A 21,275-nucleotide genomic window follows, 5' to 3' on the forward strand; every position below is an offset into this window, starting at 1 on the left:
CAAACATGGCCATGCAGCAAAGCAAATGCACAATTAGGACACACTGCCGCAGAGCTGAACAGACCCACAAATCACAACAAAGGTTTCCAGTAAACAAAAAACACACACATACTATACGCTGACAATTCTGTGCAAAAAAGTACCCCAGCAAAACAGCTTACATCCGCAGCATTATAGATCATCATTATGCATCGTTTAAGATTTATGCAAACCACATCTCTTGGTCATTTGCCAAAAGGAGAGAAAGAAAGAAACAAACTGAGAATAGAAAGAAATAAACAAACAATTCACTCTCTACTTACAAAGCACATTGAGTTTGTAGAATGTGTTGGTCCCCTCAGCTAGCACAGGGCTGTAGGCCTGGCAAATGACCTTCTGGTTGTGATGCTGGGAACTCAGATTCAGGGATAAAGAACTACTCACTGAAACACCACCATACTGAGCCTTCTTGGGTGGCTGCTCTTCTCCCGGGAACCTAGGACACAAATCCCATCCAGCAAATCCCATCAAGAGGGGAGTAAAAGTTCAACAAACAATTCTGCACGTTACCACATCGAACAGGATAAACATCAGTCTTTCTGACTCATTCTGACACTAAATTCGTCATATAATTTTGCCACTGTCTGCCATGGGCCTTTCCACCCACTGCCTTGATAAACCTGAGTGGGCCCAGACTCCAGGAGATGTTGGCCTTGGGGTTACTGCTTCCAGCCTGGCACTCCAGAGTTAGCATCTGGCCCTGATGAAGCTCCTCCTGTTTGGTTGTGATCGTCATACTTATTGCTGTAACTGGAGAACAGTGGCGTACACAAGAAAAAAAAAAAATCTTGAATGAACGTTTATCAAATCCATTTATCTGATAATGATCTTGGGGCTGTGTTTATTATGTGGTAGAGCCTCGGTCTAACTTACAGTGAACCATTAGCTTAGTTTGGGCTGAGATTGTCTTCTTTGCCTCATTTCTGGCATCACAGCGATAGGTAGCCATGTTGTCACTTGCCGTCAGGACCAGGACCAGTTCTCGAGCCACACCCCGATCAAAGGACGTCTGCTTCAGCACATTAGTCACTGCCTTTCCATTCTAAAACAGGAAGGACATCACACAGAAAAGTGTGTGTATTCTGGACATACTAACATACACATACAGACACAAATATATGCACTAACCTTGAACCAGGTCAGAGTCCCAGTGGGATTCCCTCCAGTGGAGAAGCAGATGAGACGGACTTTGGTCCCTGCATGAAGGGGGACATCCTGAGGAGGAGCTTCAAGCCATACCTTTTGAGGGGGATCTGTTATAAAATATTCACCAGGAGTTTGAATATTTTTGTCAAGGATTTTATTTGTGTAGAGTTGTAATTACAACTGACCCCTCCTGAACACTAATGGATGTGTTCGTTACAAGATGCAAGAACATGAAAACTTCATTCTCCTTTTTTTTATTTTTTTTAATGCTCTTTGAATCTACTAAAAATACAACAGTTTCAAGAAACTCAATCCAAGCTAACTCACAGTAGACACTGAGTGTGGTCATCTGGGTCCTGGAGAAGCGAGTGCCCTTGTTGAACGCCTCACAGGTGAGCTTAAGCCCATCCTCCTCCCTGGAGACCTGGTGGGTCATGTTGGACAAGGTAGTCATCCCACCATTGTCTCCCTACAGACAACAAAGCACATATGACAGTTCAGTCGGGGGGGGGGGGGGGGGGGGGGGGGGGGCAGACAGGCTTGCTCTCCGCCGTTCTCTGTCTTAGGAGAGAGAGAGAAAAAAAAATCAGAGAGAAAAACAACCCACACTGGCTTGTCTTGGCGAATGCAGATGGCAAATTAGCTGCTGTAATAACTGATGTGGTGGTCTGTGATAAATAAGCATATTCATCCGACTCTCCTGCTGCATAAATTAAGCAAAGCGTCATTTCGCACCTGCCTGATAGTGGTCATGCCTATGCAGCACATCTGGTTATTAAAGCTATTATTGTGGTGATTACTGTAAAAGCCACAGTCAGAAAGACTAACAAAGACACTGGACAGGAGCGTCAGTCTTCATTAACCTCACACTGTTTCAGATGCATTAAAGCTCGCACACAGCACACCGAGAGCCTTGTGTAAGATCAAATGAAAATGCTGCTGCCAGATGAATAAAGAGCTTGTTTAATAATGCTCATCTTCTGTGTCAGCTTTTATTCACTTTGATCTTATTAACATACACAAAAGAGGAGAGGAGCAGCAGAATACTGTTTTTGGAATCAGCAGCTGATTCATTTGCAAAGCTGTAGCAGGCCTATTCTGAGACTGCTCATGGTCGTACCATTTCCTTTCATCTATAAAGGTTCACATGAGGTCAGATTTCATGTTGAGGATTCTTTTAATTCAATTGGGAGGCATTTATAATACGGTAGGTCTTTTTTTTGGTACCCTAAAGGCAAGCTTGACTGAAGGGCAATGCTTTGCAAATTATTTTTCTTAACTTCTGCCTTGTGTTCACAAAAAAAGAAGCAAAAACATATAGATTTTTTTCTTTGTTCTATTTATACTGACCAGCATGATCGCGAACCCACTGTGTGCCAATGTGTATATACTATATACCTGCTCAGACACATCAATTCAAGCTTTGTGCGAATTGTATACTCTGTAGTCTCACCTCTTCCGTAATGACAACAGTGTTGTTGAGCTCCTTGTAGCCCAGCCACCAGCGAATCTGGACAGGGGGATTACTGGAGGTGGCGAAGCAGCTCACATTCAACTCCTGTCCTTCAATGACCGCGGATGAACCCAACAGAATCACCTCTGCGGGCTCAACTGATGTACACGCACACATACACAGGCACAAATGCACAAAGACAAGTCAGTGAAAATATCGCCCCGTGAATAGTACATTCAACAGCTTCCTATTCTGATCACAGAGGCAGCTCAACTATTTTTGGATGTGAAACATAGAGCTGTATCAAGGGTGAGAGGGAAAATCACTTTGAGTGGCAACTTGTTTTCTCTGGAGGTTTTCAGTGTGGTTTCTAAAGTCTGCTTCGTTTCAGCAACAGGGGGAGACAGGGTATAATGGCTACAGGCAAAGTGATGCAACTGCATAAAGCCTTCGGGGGAATACAAAAGCTGGGGACTGAGCTAGCAGACATGGGAAAGGAGGGGTCATGTATGTAAATCTTATATGTATTTGTGTCTATCGCACATGAGACAAAGAATGGGATGCATTTGCGCATACCACACAAAAAGACTGATGAAATTACGCAGGTGCCGTAAAGTCAAAGAGACATTTTCATATTACACCGGTGAGACGTATTCTGTGCCCTCCAGCTTCTGCCAGTGCCTAGAGCGCAGTCAGGCAGTCAGCTGCTCATTTTCAACATCCCTGAATGGATGACTGGGAGGCATGACACCAAGGCCTGTTGGGGGCTTGGTGAATAAAGGAGGAGCACTGGAGTAACTTCAGCCCCCTTTACGTAACACCAGCAAGAGATTTCTACAAGGGTCGATTCTAATTCAAATCATATTTTCATAGAATAGGTGCATCAATCACGCAGCATTTAAAGCTCTGACTTACATTTTTCTGGCTCACGCTATTGTTAGACTCAATGCACAAAGGCTGCTGAATATTAATTCTTATTTGTTTTATTGTTGCTGAAACAAACATTTTATATTCAGAGAAAAAAAAAAGTATAATCTATTAACCATGGGCGTTACAGTCGCACAAAGTGTAGGCTTTACTGCCTCAGGATTGTGCACTGAAGCAATTCAGCTAAATTAGTGTAACCGCTGTGAAAGAGCATGCAGTGATACTAATCTGGAGGCATTGAGAAATATGGGTTGCAGCCATAATAACCATTAGTTTCATTAATGATATTAGCATTAGAATTTATGCTGGGACAGCAAAAGAATTGGTTTTGGAGGTAAGACTCTTATTATATTCCTCTGCCTCGTGTTCATATCCTTAATAATCCATTGCCGTGAGTCCTGCCAGGGCTTTGTGAGCGTAAGTGTGTATGCGTGCACGCAGGTGTGTGCTCCAGGGCTGGGCACTATAAGCGTTATTTTCACTCACAGAGCACAGTGATTTTGCGGCTGACAGAGAGAGGCGATAGGGACACCAGATTGGCACTCTCACAGCACAGCTCTGCCTGGTTGTCAGCAGGGGTGATCTTCAGGTTGAGGATGCTGCTGGACTTCTGCAACACAACGTCCTCTTCCCAAGTCTTTGACAGAATTTCTCCGTTCTGACACACAGACAGACGAACACGTAAAACTCAAAAAGACAGCATCGAGAATATGTTTGAATAGTTACACAGTCTCATTTATTGACAATGGCATACCTACGCTGCAAGTTCTTGAATTGAAATGGCTCATTTTGCCAGCGTGACAGTGTATTACAAAGCTTCCTTAACAGATGGTGCAGAAGATTTACCTTGGTCCAGTGGAGGGTGGCTAGGGGGTTTCCACCATGAGACACACACTCCAACACAAGCATTCTCCCCGCTTTGACTTCCTCTCTCTCCAGACCCACAATTACTGGAGGCTGAGGTGGGACTGCCAGGAAATGAGAGACAAAAATAAAAATGGACTTGACAAAGGGAAATGGCGGAGAGGGCCAGAGAAAACTGAGGAGAAGGTAAGGGAAGAAAAGGGATGTACTAACCCAGGGAAAGAGAAGGTTGGAGGGACCATCAATAGGATAACATAAAAGAGAAACTGCGCCACAATGAGAACACTATAGGCAATTGATTAGGGAGCATGCCTATTTGTTGAGACAGGGCCAATAAATTGGGCACATTCAACATGACTGTGGGATAAGAGGTCCAGATCTGATGAAAGCATTAAGTATTAAGGGAGCAGTGAGCTGGATCCAGTCCATAAAGCAAAATAACAGATGTTCAAACAGTAATAAGGTAACGTGAAATATGAATAAATTACAGCCTCCTTGAATAAAATATACGCAGTAAAATAAATTAGAGGAGGACGGGCCTTTGTTATTGCTGCAATCAGTTTCAGAGAGCAGGCTGCAGACCCTGGGCCAGCATGACAAATTGCCACCTTGCTAACAATCTGGCTGGCTGAAAATGGCCACCGCGCTGGCTTTGATGGGCTGCCATGCTGAGTAAGACTGCAGCGGTGGTCCCAAGTTCTGCAACATTAGCACTTAGTAGTGAGCCCATGTTGTTTAATACAGAGCAGGGAGATAGAGAGGAAGGGAGGAGTGCTCACGGTTATTGGTGATTGTTCAAACAGCAGCAGTGGCGTCTAATGTGGAGGAGTATAGATAAAGACAACATTAAGGTGTCTAGTCAGCCTGTGGATAATACGGCAGCAGAGCTGGAGGAAGTAAAGGCTGCGGAAGGTGTCAAGCAGCCCCGCTCCACTTTAATCAACAACATGATTTAGGTCTGGGAGAAGCAGGTGGGTAGACTCTCAGGCCTAAGCAATCAATTACTTCAACTGATCAACAGAGTAGAAAATACTAAACCTACTGTAGTAAACAGTAGCTGCGGTGAGACGCTGTTTGTGCATTCAACAAAAATAGCTTTCATTGTTGCCTTGTCAAATAAGTGGAAAAAGGAATGCCAAACAGAGACAGCATGTGTGTCAGCTCACCTTTGTGTGCAGCAGTAACAATTTTATTTTATAATGTCACATGGCTTTGTGACAATAATGTGAAAGAAAAAGCAACAGAATCCGCTTTTCGTCCTGCCTCAGTGGATTCCAAATTTAATTTGAGCTGATGAGCACAAAAGTTGCTGGGATTCACTATTATTAACTGTGGTGGCCTGAGCCTGACATACTGGTTGTTATAATATTGTTAAAAAATTTCAGTACTTTGAAGCCTTGCTGATACAATCCATCTCAGCTGGTCCAAGAACTGGTTTATGTGTTTTGGTTAACTTGAGGGAAATAAGACTGAGGGTATAAATAATTTTAAGATCAGTGAATAAAACAGTAAATATAAACTAATCTAATTCTAAACTAATCGTAGGGTTGGTATGAATTTACACTGATAGCCATCTCTGGGGACACTGTCATGTGCTTTTACGGTAAGAAAACAGCCTCCTTTGGTCATATCAGTCTCAGCCTAGCAGGGGCAGCCTTGTGAAATGGAGGCAGTCACATTCATGTTGTCTTGAAGTAGGTGTGAGTTTGCCTTCAGGTTGAATGTTTCTCCTTGGATCACTAATACAGACCGAATGCACAAGGCCGGATGCCCTTGGGTCTCCCTGAGATTGGGTTCCTGTGTGATTGAGTGTGTTTGTATGAGAGTGTGTGTTTTCTGAAAGAGAGGGAGACTGTCAGTTTACAGACAGGCTGAGACACTCACAGTACACATTCATGGTCACTGTGGTTTCCACAGGCCGGAAGAGGTCCAAGTTCCTGGCATGACACACCAGCTGCCTCCCGTTGTCAGAGCTCAGAGCGGTGACTCTGAGAGGTAACAGAAAGACAGGGAGAGGGATTAAAAACTTCATCATGCTGATTCATTCAAAGAGCTTAAGCTCAAAAATCACACTGTTATGTCTGGCCAGTGGTGGAAGAAGTATTCAGATCCTTTGCTTAAGTAAAACTGCAAATCCATTAATGTAAATATACTCCATTACAAGTATCACTTGCCCTGTAGTCAAAATCCTACTTAAGTAATTTACTGATGCATTGATGTATAAGAAGAATTTAAGTAGAAAGAAGAAAAAACAAAGTTCTGCAACACAAAGTCATTTTTCTCTCAGGGTTTTGTGAAATACTATATAATTTGAATAGTTATTAAATGAAACCATCTGAGAATTTTACAGGGGAAAATGTCTCTTTTGCGGAACTGCTAACGACTCGCAGACATCTGAAACGTGACATGGAGCCCCAACTAGACAATGACTTTCATCAGGGCGAGCCAAAAAGTTTGGGAGCCATTTGGGCAATCTTTAACAATGTTTTGTATTTTATAAGCTTATCAAAATTGTACTTAAGTACAGTACTTGAAAAAATATCCTTACTTGCTTTCCACCTCTGTGTCTGTCTGCTTACAAGAGCCATGTGACAGTAAATTCAAAGATACACTTTACATGATGTACACTGAATGATCCCCGAGTCCCCTTCTATGCAGTGGATTTATTCTGAGCTTGGTTTACTTTTTCAGTTTATGTTTTCTCTATCAAATTACAGCACAACATCAAGCGTAACAATCACACATGGCCCACTGCTGTGCACAGTCCGTGTGAATATGAGGAAGGAGCATCAATATTGCTTAAGACCTCGGCTGTTCTGCAATAGAGCTCAACAACGTTGCAGCTCCTCGGTACCAATGTTATCTCAGGATATGACAAGAGGTTATTATCTCTGACACAGGGGAGACAAGAGGGATTAAAGTAATCTATGGTCCTGTTTAATGTATAGGCACCTGGCGAACCGGCGAGGATCGGATCTGTCTCGCTGCTGGAATGTAATTTTGTGCATTTGACAGAAGCTAATTCAATCGCACAGTGCCAAGTAACAGTTCGCTGTGTGCAGAAATTCATTGTACTCACTTAGACAGAAGGAGAAAATAAGAGCAGGGTGAAAACAAGGGAAACAAGACAGACTTGGAGAGACCGAGCAGCTTGGTGAGGAGAATGAGTCTGGCAGGCGGGCGAACACATACGTTACTTCAGCATGCGTGTTCAGGAGCTTATCCTTTGAGCCAGACATGGTGAAAGACTCTGCACCTGTCAGCTCTACTCCGTCTAAAAGACACAATGGGGGGGGGGTGCACAAAAAAAAGGGAGAATACTGTGTGTAAATTTGTTCATGTGAAACGGCAACATCAGTGTTATTCTCATGTGGAATGGTAAATACTGGAATTGAATAAATATGTGTATCTGTGTGCGCGCAGTGCGTGTCCACGTGTGGTACAGTAACAGTGTATACCCCTGTCTCATCCTGCCTTTAAATTTAAATCAAGTCAGTGTTGAGATTACAACATGACCACAACAAAATAAATTTTCTGAACACAACGAAGATGTACATTTTAACAAGGAAGAAAGAAAAAAAAATGTCTTTGACCTACAGCACAACCCTGAAGACAAACCCACACCAACAGAGAACAACAGAAAAACTGTCTCCCTCTCTCTCTGTCTTTGTTTCAGGAATGTACAGTGTAATAAGTGTGACAGGGGAGCAAAAGGTAAAAACAGAAAATGGGAAAACTGCAGCTGTTCTGTGGATGTCTAGAAACTTGTGATACATCCACTGTACATGCAATTGTAAAGTCAGTGGAAATTGGAAATTCAAATGTATTTCCTCCCACGCAGAGTCTGCCTCTTTTCAAGTCTTTTATTCGAAGACTATGAAATAAGAAATAAGTTTTTGCTAAACTTGCATTTTATTTTATTTTTTAAGATGAAATATTCTGGTTGCGACCTATGGAGAATTTTGGGACGGCTGTCGCCCTTTGTCGCAGCCTGTCAGGCTGACCATCTCTGTCACGTTCAGTGCAGTTGAAAGGATGACTCACCTTTATAAAGTGTGATTTTAGCCATGGGTTTTGCTTCAGGGGCAACACAGGTGACGGTGTACTTCCTCCCTGCAACCCAAGGTGTTGCCATGTCCATCTCAAAGTATGGACTGGATGGAGGAACTGTAGGAGAGAAACACAAGCTCATAGTTTTACACATTTATTTCATCAGTAACCTAATAGTCATCACACAAATTTTGGGTTAGTGGAAGCTGCTGCTGTCACAGACAGATATTAGCTTATGAAATGATATGATAATAAGCACTTGTAACAGTTGGGAGAGACTGGAGTGTCACGCTGTCAGCTTTTGAGTGATTTACTACAGCGAGGTTTGATGTTCTGTTGAGTCAGAATACAAATTGTGAACAAGAAGAGAATACAAAGATGAAATAGTGATGAAACCAATCCAGTGCTAATCTATCATAGCAAACACCAAACACTTCTCTAAATATGTCCTTTCTGGACTGATCAAAGCAGTCTTCACTTCTCTGCTGTTCTACTCTACAATCCTTTTATCTGACCATAAATAGGAATTCCAGAAAACACATAGCTTTTAACACAAGGGGCCAAAAAATGTTTGGCAGTAAATTGAGAAATCTATCACCAACTAGTCATCAAAAAGACTTCTAAAGATCTGTGAGCCAGTCTTTAAAAAGACTATCATTTTAATCATGCACACACTACAGAGACCTGATCATCTATTGTGTCAGCTTTTAGCGAGCAGGGGAGCCTGCAGAATTAGGAACTATGGTTACTGTTAAGGTTGTTTTTCTTTGATCAGAGATCAAGTGCAAAGGCTGCCTGAGTTCAGAGAGGGAACGGGGAGTTGGAAAGTACAGGACGGGTACGTGTTTGTGTGTGAGAGAAGGAGACAAGAAAGTCTCTGGCAGGGAAGTAAAGGGATATGGAAAGTGAGTATGAGGCAGGCTGCAGAGGAGAGCAGGGGCAGGAACACAGCTGATATCTGAATTCTGAGATTAATCCACTGCTAATGTGTGGGTAAACAGCTGGACAACAAGCACCCAAACCAGACAGCCATCGGGCTCATCTCCACTCTCTTTTGGCACATACAATCAATTCCAGGCCACTAGGAGGAGCTGTTGCTGTGTGCAGAGTCACCCGTTGGCTCTAGTCTGCTATTGAGACAGATGAGATGTGGCTGCGGCTTCAAACTGATTTAAAAGAAGCAATTGAATCTGTGTGGACTGTGATGGGTTACCCAGAGCACTGCAGAGGCGCGCGCTGCAATAATGAGATGCATTTGTTTGTTTTTCCCCCCTCTTCCCTGAGAAGATGACTGGGCCATGCATCTATTGACAGCCCCTGCACTCTCAATCTACTCAGGCCCGCACGATTCACATAAGCGCATCACTTGTTGTGCTCGAGGAGTGTCTGGCAGCCTAACAAATCCTAAAATAAAAATAATGATATGTTCGCAAATGAGGCAGGCAGGTATCTAATTTTTTCCCCCCGCTCGCTCATGACGGCCCATTCCTCTTATCTCTCATTCACTCCATCATCCCTCTCTAGCAGCCGGAGCCCACCCCCCTCTCCCCACGCTATCCTTCTTGACCACTGCAGTTAAACTGCAGAAGTGCGGGGGAAGGTGTGTTCCAGCTTGGACTGGGAATTACAGCCCTCCATCTATCACATCCACTCACGCAAAACATGTGACCCAATCAGCCCCAGTTAGGATGAACTTAGATGCGCATACACATTTGTACAAATGTGATAGCACATGTGGACAACAACAAAACGTATATTATGTTCAATTTACTAGACATGCACTCAGAGGAAAGAACAGACAGCAAACATGCTGTTCTCTTAATTAACTCTTTCTGCCCCTTCTTTGTCTACTTGCCTGTCGGCTTTTTTGTTTCGTCTCCGTCTGTCTCTTACTCCCTGCTTTCTAGCTCTATCTCTCTTATTAAGGTATATATATGAACACAAAAATAGATAGGCAAAGAATTGCTCCTGCCGTTCAGACGAGAAACAGCGAGCCGCAAAATTTGATTCATTAGACAAATACAGACGGATGGATGGATAAGGCAGATAAGAAGCAGATTAGCAGACACACATCAATATGCATAAGCAGCTTTTTCCACCTATCTTTCTCTCTCATTCACATACAGATGCACACACTCTCTCCTCTCCCTTGCACACAAACACACCAGATAAACTCAAGTCTACAGTGCATGCAGATTTGCACTTAGAAAAAAAAAACTGACAAAGGTGAGTGAATGTGAAGACAAGCTACATTCATCTCACTTCACTCTAAAAACAGGCGCCGGCGTGTGCACAGCCTAACATGTGATGCCAAGCCAGTTCTCTGCAACAAAAAAATATCGGAGAAGGCCCACAGGATAAAACAGTCCCTAAAAATTTTTGCGTTATGCTGAATTAAGAAAATAATGGAGACCAGAAGATCAGACTTCTCAACACCACAAAGACACAACTAATTCATAGGCAAAAACCACACATGCATGCACATGGACACACACACAGGGGTGTGTTTTTCCTCTCCTATGTACATGAAAACAAGCACATTAACTCATTCACACACACATTGTAGGTCTCAGGTGTGTGATCTCTGGCTATGAAAGCCTCTGAAACTGTGCTCTTTTTTCTGCCTTCCCTTCCTCTCTGTCTCCCCCTTCCCTTCTGTGTCTCCTCTGTTCTGGGGGAGAAGTGGAGCAGGTGTCTAGGACAGAAATAAGAGCCCCCCCCGCCCTTTCCTGCCCCAAACCCTATCATCCCTCACCCACCCACACACCCCACCTTCTTGTCCCCACTCCTAATGTCTGTCTTATCTTTTGTGTTGGGTCCATTATGTAACAGTTCAATTCTTATTTATTAGCCTCCATCTCCCAAATGACCACTTACAGAAAACATTTTACACACATGCAGTGTCTGAACTCACTGATAAATTGACCTTAATGATAGATTCAAAACAGAGTTGAAAGCAAACATTTTAGTGTCTCATTTTACTATTTAAAAGAACTTCCACCCCGTTAATTGTAGAGACCCTGACACTGACACATCAGTTTGGCGCTGTAATATGCACACCGTCGCACCAGTGTATAACACATCGTCCTGTCTCAAGAAACTGTCAGAACTTTTCGTGAACGAAGATGAATAAAGTCACCATGTTCTACGTTGCTTGTGCCCCCATTTATAAGTTGTTCCATTATTCATAACAGGGAATCATAAAATGAAGGCTCATTATATACTCTTCAAGTGCTAAACTCATTAGCTACCGCAAAACCTCACCATAGCCTTGGTTCCTAAAATGTCCCCTAACCTCCAACCAACACTGATAATAAGCTTACACACATGGGCACACGCACACACATATCTCCGTAAGACCCAACTATGGCAACTGAATGAGTAACACAGTCTAAAACCAGAACACATCAAATAACTGTTTTGAACATTTGCAGGAGGCATCTGTACAGGCGTGCAACGCGGTGAGGGAGAGAGTTGTTCATTAACAGGATTAAATGCTAAGGCTAATGGTATAAACCGAGGCACAGGATGTGTCAGGTATGTGACGGGCACAGTGCGGGGTAAGTTTTTAGCAGAGGAGAGGGTTTCAGCAGAGGGGGTAGAGGTTGTTATTGTCATGGATTACTCAGTGCCACTTGATCTGTCTATTGCAGTAATCCCCTATCTAAGCCCTGCAGGAAGGCAAAAACACACAGGAGTTATGTTGCACCAATGGAAATGTCTTGAAAACATCTCTTTGTAAGCCCATGGATGGGGCTTATTGACATTTTTTGCCTCCATCCCTGCTATTTACTGCCTGTGGTGATCCATCTTGAATTAGCCAGTCATTATACCACTCCCCCTGACCCAAGAATCCAATTATACGACCAGCAATCTCTGTTTTGTTTTCACGTTCCTCCCCTCTTCCCTACTGTATCTCCTCATAAAGAGTTTATAGTGTTTTGATTTGATGCAGGGTTTGATGGGATATGCCCATGGTTGACTGGCCCAGGGTGTGGGGCCTTGGGAGCTGTAGTTCAGTGATGGAGAAGTCCGTGGGGAACTCATCAGAGACAGTGCTCTTCAAAAGGATGCACAGTTTCCAGTCCCAGTTCAGCACTAACAGGAGATTGAATTCATCTGCTCATTATCAGACCCCAGATTAGTCACGTATTTTGAATCAGCTGAGCTGGTGGGGTGGAACAAATGACCCTTTAGGACCACGGCTGCGGAGTGCTTTTTAAGTCAGTCGCTTCACTCTTTGCCCCTTGCAACAGTACAGCTGCAACTGTCCATCTTAAACTGTCAACAGCTGGAAAGTGTTCCCAAGATGCTGAACAAAAACACCAGCTGTGATGTGTGGCGAGGATTCAGATCTGAGTACGTCAGGAACACAGGGCAGCAGTAGGTTTCAGTCACGGTAAATAAGACTACCAGCAATCCCTGATGCCACGTGAACATAATCCCACACATTTTGACCTTTTCGATAAAGCCGAAGGCAATTGTGTTGACTATATGTGTCGGACATGCAATAGCAATCTCAGAGGTAACAAATGTGGGAGTCAAGCCTGCTGTGGCTGCAGGTGTAGGCCTGCTGTAGGACATGAGACTGCTGCAGTCTGGAACAGAACACAGCCATTCAAAGGAGATGTCTGCGGTCTATGCCTCTTCCTATCCCACACCACCCGCCATCCCTCCTATCGGCCCATTGATGTCAGAAAAATCTGCTTTCTTCCCAGAGGAGAGTGAGGCCACTAGAATTGCCAAGGCAACCCCCCCCCACACCAAAAAAATAAAAACCCTCTCCATGGTCACCAAAGAGAAAGCGTGAAAGCGAGGAAGAGAGGGAGAAATTGTGCAATGGAGAGAATGGGGAGGGGGATGTAAGTAAATGAACCGCGCTGGGAGAAGAAAGGTTCTTTTAGAGTCCTTTCCTTGCCACATATGGGCTCACTCCCACAAGCAAGAGGGGTAGGGAGAGAGAGATACTGGTTGTTATAGACTGACAACAGGTGGTCTAATGTAGTTGCACAATTACATCTATTCCACACCATGTCTGAGTAGGAACTTTTCAATCACTTCTGTTATAATTTATTCCTGTGCAAGGCAGAGACATGGATCGCCCTAAGGCTTGCCAGGGAATCCAGGCTGGACTGATACTTTATATTGTGCAGCTGCTGTGTAAAGCCATGGACCTACTGGAACATGCACAGGTGACACAGTGCTTGTTAAAGAAATAAATACTCTTTGAAAAGTTACAAAAATTGCGACTTTCTTCACGGTTCACACATGCTTCAAATGTGATTTGCAATTGAAGGAAACCACTGAGTTTTACTGTACCAAGGACACACTAAATAAAGTCTCTGCTTCAAATGCAGCTGCCTTATCTTAAGCAAATTGAAGCTCTGTATCAATAGAAATGAATATTTAACAGCTCTTTATATGCTGATTACCCATCAAGAGGTCGTGTATGTTACTGGAGTACTGAGGATTCTCACTGTGCATTATTACATACATTATTTCAGTATTCTGACAAAAAAAATACACATTAATAAGCCCACACCGCCCCCCTGTTCACACACTCCACGGTTTTTCCTCACTTAACACGTTAAGCCAGGCTGCACTGGAAATGACTGCTTGACTGGTCTCAGACTGGCCCGCTTGACATTCATAGGAGGCGTCATCTTCCAGTTGGGCCTTTTCAATCTGAAGATGATACTGTCCTGGAATGGAGATGGAGAGATTAACTGTTTTTGTGACGTGTTACGTGGTGATAAAGATGTGCACACTAAATAAAACAATACTAAATAATTACAAAGAGGAGGGGTTCATTTAGTTTTCTTGTTCACACTCCACTGAGTATAAAACTCATAGTAGTTGCATGTATATAGATAGGTACCTCCCGTAGTCCCTTTTTCATCTGTATTGATGTATGAATTAAAGGCAATTTTCAACTTCGGAAATGGGAAAATTAACAATAAAAGCAATTTGTACAATGACAGCCTGGCATTTTAATTCAGTAATATTCTCTAGTACTGATTCTGGGGTGTTAAGATTTGGTTAAAAATAGACTATTTTCTTATTTCTGTAGAATGAAAACATCTCACTTGCTGAGAACCTCCTGCTGCAGGCATTTCCATTGACATGCAAGTGGTTGTCTACACTCACAGCAGACACATTTTGTTTCAGAATGAATTTTCAGTATGGTAAATGAAATCCAATCCCAGATTCACAACGCCGACTGAATAAACTGTCTATTAATTGATGCCAGGCAGAGCCCTTCTCTCTGTATCTCTCTTTTGAGATTGGCCCTGTCAACAGGGCTTGATTTGTTTGATGCATTGCCATAACCTGTGGGGATTAGATGATGTTCAGTGTTGGTTTTCCAGCTCCTGATTCTCTGGCTCACAGCCTACTAACATGTGCAAAATAGTATCTTGGTCTGACAACCACCCAGGCCTAAAAATGCATGTGTCAAGTAAGCTGGCAAGATAATTAACACCAACCAGAAGCAATTTTCACATCCAAGTTATCATTGAGCGCACAGAGAGGGAGACATTGAAGTTATTAATCATATTCCTCTTTCCTGAAATTACTCACAAATAGTGCAATCAAGTTTTAGAGAGTGTGTATTTATGGTAGGGGAGATGGCGGATGGGTGCAACATGATTTGCTTATTTGTCCATTACCCTGTATTTATTTAAAAAAATCTGGGATACGGTATGTCTACATAACCATTATGTCGGCAGCAGAGTACATTCTCCCCCTCTGCAAATTTGCATTTGTACTTTGGCCTTAAAGCTGAAAATACATATTGTTACATAATTTAAAAGGGAAAGGGAAGGAGAAAACTAACCTGTGTCAGTTGTTGATCTCCATTTAGACAACCTTTTTGCACCATTCAGTCAGAGAACTATAATCAATATAGTTCCTCTCACTTGTGTGGTTTTTCTTTTTTGGAATTTGAAAATCAGTCATTATGTTACTGTGCATTATACCGTCATATGTTCGGTGCTATTCTACTTTTACCTGGTATAAACTGATTCAATGTAAAGTATGTTCTACAAAGACTTCATTATGTGTTCAATGTCAGTTTTACATACTTAAGAGGAAAGAATATTTCAATACTTTTTCCAAGGTTCAGAAGATTTATTAAACAACTTCATTTACAAAGACATTCTACTGTTTCCAACATACCACATAGAAGAAATCCCAGCAAGCGGTTAAGATAATATTCATGTGTAACGATGATTTATCAGTTTATAAATATTTGATACTGTTTTGATATTTGAATAGTTAACTTTAGTTAAGAAAGTTGTGGTTTTTGCAGTACATATGATGTCATGTAAGCACTGTCTTCACGGATGTTCATTCATAATTAAATTTTGCCTGATCTACTGGCTGCATGCCATGTACTACAATGAAATTATACTTTGTGGATCAATAATTGAAAATAAATTGTGCTTTGGTGCCTAGAACAAGCTGTTTCAGCTGTCGTTCTGTGAGTGTTTGTCTTTACAAATGCCTGAAATCCTACATACAGGCTCACGTCGATACGCATTTACATTACTGCTCCTGCTTAGGGAAACTGAGGGTGCTACATCTACCGTAAGCATATGTTGAAATCAACGCTGGCCTCTCCTGTGTGCGCGAGTGTGTGATTTCAGGCTTTTTTAAGCATCAATAAATATCACTGATGGTGATAATCAGTGAAAGCTGGTGGAGCAACAAGTGCAGTTAAGTGTCATCTTGATGATTTTGCTCTTTCTGTGCAGTGCAAAGTGATTGCATGCATCAGTCTGCGGTTTGCGATTTCTTTTCCTGGTTAAAGTGTACCTGGGCTGATGGATATTTTATTCATGAGTGTATGTTTGAGTGTTTGGCAGCTTGTGTGTGTTTATGGTCTTTATGTTGATGTGTATATGTTATTTTGTTGTTACTGGTGTTAAATGACGCAATATTTTTTCGAAACCTGCGCCTGCTGTAATGTGACAACTAATCAGCTAACAACATTTTAATGTTTTGTAAGTTTGTTTATGTAAACTCTAGGCATTGATAAGCATGGACAATGTGTGCATGGGCATCTATGCATCTCTCAGTGTTTGCTTGTCACTGGCGGTCTCCCACACTGTGCAACAGTGAAGTGTGGCTTGTCTAGTTGCGGGCTGATCAGGAACAGATGCTCTTCTCTTACTCAGGATTGCCTTCTAATTGGCTATTACTTTTTATAGACTGTGGTGCAGATTCTGCAACACACTTTATTCCCTGCCACATTTCACTGATTTGCTGACACTCTGTTGCTTTAATTTCTTTTTTTTTTCTCAGTCTTTACATGAGTGACAGTGGGATGTGTGAGAGGCTGTTGACAATCACATCACCTCTTCGATCCCAGATGTTGATGACAGAGAGCCTGTGTGCCAAAAGGTTCCCATAGTGTCTGTGTTGCTTTATTACAGCACTTTGAAGCCATAGCAACAACATCATCTCATTTACTTTTAGAATATCCAACATCATGCTGTACTGCTGGATGCCTCCTGAGCTGACAGCAGCGCTTCATAATTAAAACAATATGAACTATGTCACAAGGAAAAGAAGAAGTGTTATTGTGTTGCTTTCTTTTATATGTCATACCTTCATTTGCTCTTTTCACATCTGACATCATGTCCTGGTCTATACAACTTTACCTTTACCAGTGTTATTTTTTCTTTTTTCACTCAGCTGGATCTTCTGAGTTGGTTGTTTTCATTACATTTTTTTATTTGTTATTTTATTTCCACACCCATAAACTGCAAGCCTGATTCAACTACAGAGCCATTTATAACTAACTAACTCTGATGTCTCTTTAGAGGTGCTTTTATCAAACAAGTTCATTTATTTAGCTTTGGATAGGTCCATCAAAACCCAATAGGCCACAGACCATATTCTGTGAGTATCCCTATTTACCTCTCATGGGGTTTCCAATCATGCTGTAGCGTGGAAAGCCTGGCAGGCTTCTCTGAGGTCCCAGGAGGAGGCCATCCTTCACCCACTGCACCGTCCCTGAGGCCCGCAGCACCTCACACCTCAACACAGCTGTGGCTCCCATGCGCACAGTGAGGTTCCTGGGCTCAGACCTGAACGCCTGCTGGGCCTGTGTGCCTGGAGACATAAAAGGAGAAGTAGGAAAAGCAGCTGGAGTGGGATTGTAGAGCAGGAAAAGGATGTGATGGGATTTAATGCAAAGAGGTGGACAAGAACAAGGGAAGAGTATGTGTGTGGAGAGTTAGAGAGGAAATAAAAGAAGTGGAGGGAGCATGACATAAACACACACCACAGGGATGCAGTCTTGTGGTCTTTTGTCTAAGAAGGCACCCCATTGTGCCTGGCCACATTATTCATCCTGGCATATGTTTTATTGATGGGAAACTGCAGTGATACGGCCCTGAAAATGAGTCAATAAAGTAATTACTGCGAATTAAATCCCCCCTCGGCCATGCAGATAGGGTAGTGGGTGGAGGAGAAAAGCATGGGGTATCAGAGACCTTGTTCACCTGCGGTTTTTCTTCAATGTCGATGTACCACCAGCTAATTCCTCCTGGGAAGAGTAATGATTATCACTTTAATCCCCCTTGTTTGTCATAGGTGGGGTTGGCCATCCTTCAGCCAAGCTCTTTAGGTGACATTCTGCGGAGCAGTGTGCTGGAATCAGGAAGGTAACCTTAAAGCAGACCACCCATGAGCCTCTAACACCGGGGCTAGGATTATATGATTATTATACATGGGGGTTTATGAATAAATTCAGTTCAAGGTGCCAAACGCAACTGCATACTCCAATTAGTGCCTAATATCTAAGTGTGAATCTCGTTTAAACACTGCCCCACAGAGAAGCCAGCCTGATTCTGCTGGGCTGTTTGAATCTTGACCTTCATTGAAGCAATGACCAAGTTGTTTGTGAAGTGCATGCTCTGATGCATCTGACAACATGAGTGAGAGGCAGAGCTCTCAGATCAAGGCTGAACCAGTCACCTCACGTCAAATATGAAGGGCAAGATTGGCCATTACAGACGATGCATACAAACAACCAAACACAGGAGCACATTTGCATACAGTTTACATAAATGAATACTCAACAGTGATTTACAGTGGCTGCTGAAATACTATTATACGGTATTATTTTGAGATAAAGAACTACTGAAAACTATATTAAAATGTAGCTGTAAGACTTTTCATGTACAAAAGTGAGTTAGAGTATGTAACTCTAAGATGGAGAAAAAACACAATCTTCCCCTGTCAACAAGCTGAATTCATTATCACTAAATTGAACCCGTGCACTGTTCATTACATTCAGTGGTTTTGCCACTACAGCAGCCCAGTTTGTAGCTTAGTGTTAGCTAATGTTAGCAAACACTGTATTGTACTGTGTAACTGGTATTAAAGAGGAGACTCTTCTCTGCTCGTGCTACTGTTACTCTACATGACATAGATAAACATTTAATGGTTTAATCACAAAAGTAGAATAACTTACTTTATACCATCTGAATCAACGGAAATGAAAGAGGAATTCAATGTTCCACTGCTGTTAATTAATGGCCATCATCCTTCATTTTTGCCACTTGTTGCCAAAGTTTTCAACTAAATTGTCAGTATGAATTATTTGTCGGGCCACCTTGGGGCTTCCAAACAAGCTGTAAACACAACATTGACATATGATATAATCACCTTGTAAATTTGATATGGCAAATGTTTTAGCAAGCCATTGCCTATTTACACGCCCAGCAAACACAGATTTGGAGTCACGTTTCTGATCACCCAGCAGATGTAAGTCCAATATTCACTCATTCGTTTTGCTCTACTTTGGACTCCACCAACTCAACAGCAATAGCTTTCTCTTTAGCTGCTAAATGCTAGGATAAGTTGAACTTCCTCTTTCTGTGCTTAAGTGCTGGGTAGGTTTTTTTTTTTCTCTTTTGCTGAAAACAGCTGCCTGCTGCAACTGGAAACCTGGAAACACGGTTGATGACAGCAGTGATACTAAACCAAAACAGTAAAGCAAGCCCATAAAACCAAAAATAATGAACTACTATAAAATATGCTTAAGATACATTTCAGAGACAGGTGGTAATTCTGTGTAATTTTTTTTTTTTTTTGCAGCAAGCGTCCCCTTTCAGATCAGATCAAGTATTTTACCTAGTATTGATACAAAAATATGAATTACTCACTGATCCTTGCACAGGTGTCTGAACTGCAACACCTAAATGGATTGCAGCCATCATTAATTAATGTTATTAATTACACCTCTGCTTTTTTGCTATGAAATGTCAAACGTCTGCTGTGAAATACTGATTTCCATTCCTTATTCAAGAGTGGATGTTGACAATTATTTATTATTTCAACATTCACTTTTGCTTTTTAAGATAAAGATGAGTTGTCTGAGAGAAGCAGATTCTTTCCAGACAATATTTTACAACTTCTCTAGGTACAGCATGCACCTCATATACCAGTAAACGTGTCTTTTGATGAAAAAGTTCATTGCTAAATCTTTCTCTCCTGTCGTGAGGTAGCAGTATATTAAAATCATGTTTTCCACTATATTGTCAGATAACCTAAGGTTTTCTTTAGTAAGTTCTGAAAATTGTAAGTCATTGCAGTAATCACCATGGAAACTAGTGAGGAAATACTGTGTGCATAATACCCAGTAGCAGAAGTGAAATTATGTTGGTGTTATTTATTTCCTGGATAAACTACACAGTGCCAGAGGTGAAAATAGGAGGGACAAACCCCCATCTATGAAAACTGTCGAGGATAACAAGCACATCACCAAGCTGCTTACTATGGACAGATTCACGATGAACTAAACTGTGTGGAACAACGACCCTGTTAGAACAGTGAGCATGGTTGCAAGGAGTAACCCTGCTGGCCATACCACAGTTGAGGCATTATTGAGATTGAGTAATTTACATGAAACTCTAATATCCAAAGATTGAGTTTCCATTTAGCCACGGATAAACCAGTTAACAAAATGTTCCTTTCTACCTGAGGTCCTGCTCACGGGGAGAATGGTCCAAAAAAAAAGGAAAGGGGGAAAAAAAGGAAGATGCACCTGCTGGTTTCCTGTTTGACCACATAAATTACAGAGGACGGTAACATGATGATGTTAACAGTTGTTCCTGTTCCCCACCTTGATTTGCTAGCTGATTTGCACAGATGCTGAGAAAACAAACATAAAAATGGATTCATAAATAGACGCCATAGTAAGCCAGTACAGTACCTTAAACAACAGTATAAGATTAAGAGATAAGTGTGAGATTAGCCAGGTTCATTTAACTGACTTACACATTTACAGTGCATCCATCACTGTAAACCTGTGTTAGTTGTGGAGCCACACCGAGAACGCAACTCATGCACGTAGAGTAGGTATGCTATACTAAAATTCAATTAAAGTCAAAGATTGGACTGCTCAGATAAATGGCCTGAACATGAATGGATCTTGAAAAGGACACAGTTACTGTAACGATGGCTCCATGGTGACATTTGATTCTCTTACCCCAGATGAGACACAGAAAGGGTAGTGCTGAAGGAGACACAATCCATGCTGACAAGAAGTCCATTTCACCACTGGCACCTGACCTTCGACAATCCTGGAACAGGCAAGAAAGAAAGAAAGAAAAAAAAAAAACAAACCACACATGCAATATAAACAAACATAGAAACCACATCCACTACAAGGTGAATATAGTAGGCATATGTTTTTCAGAGGCATTTGTATGAACTCCAGCAGCGTGTTTAGAGGGGGCGTAAATGTGGAGGAACTCGCTGGGTTTGAGTGGCTTAGTGAGCT

At 42.1% G+C, this 21,275-nt stretch overlaps 1 protein-coding gene across 1 annotated transcript in view; it reads right to left on the reverse strand.

Moving 5' to 3' along the window:
• Positions 1-21,045, reverse strand: part of nphs1 (NPHS1 adhesion molecule, nephrin) — a 32,007-nt gene extending 10,962 nt beyond the window's left edge. Inside the window, exons 1-14 of the mRNA XM_041044929.1 lie at positions 20,982-21,045; positions 17,402-17,596; positions 14,059-14,181; positions 8,474-8,596; positions 7,622-7,703; positions 6,314-6,417; positions 4,412-4,533; positions 4,052-4,223; positions 2,639-2,796; positions 1,513-1,654; positions 1,168-1,292; positions 913-1,081; positions 660-789; positions 303-475 (exon numbers count right to left, since the gene is read on the reverse strand). Of these exons, the coding sequence (XP_040900863.1) occupies positions 303-475; positions 660-789; positions 913-1,081; positions 1,168-1,292; positions 1,513-1,654; positions 2,639-2,796; positions 4,052-4,223; positions 4,412-4,533; positions 6,314-6,417; positions 7,622-7,703; positions 8,474-8,596; positions 14,059-14,181; positions 17,402-17,596; positions 20,982-21,045 (1,882 nt within the window). The remainder of the gene's footprint in view (positions 1-302; positions 476-659; positions 790-912; positions 1,082-1,167; positions 1,293-1,512; positions 1,655-2,638; positions 2,797-4,051; positions 4,224-4,411; positions 4,534-6,313; positions 6,418-7,621; positions 7,704-8,473; positions 8,597-14,058; positions 14,182-17,401; positions 17,597-20,981) is intronic.
• Between the last annotated feature and the right edge of the window lie 230 nt (positions 21,046-21,275).

The sequence above is a fragment of the Toxotes jaculatrix genome, chromosome 8, assembly GCF_017976425.1.
Source record: "Toxotes jaculatrix isolate fToxJac2 chromosome 8, fToxJac2.pri, whole genome shotgun sequence".
In the NCBI taxonomy this organism is placed as follows: domain Eukaryota; kingdom Metazoa; phylum Chordata; class Actinopteri; family Toxotidae; genus Toxotes; species Toxotes jaculatrix.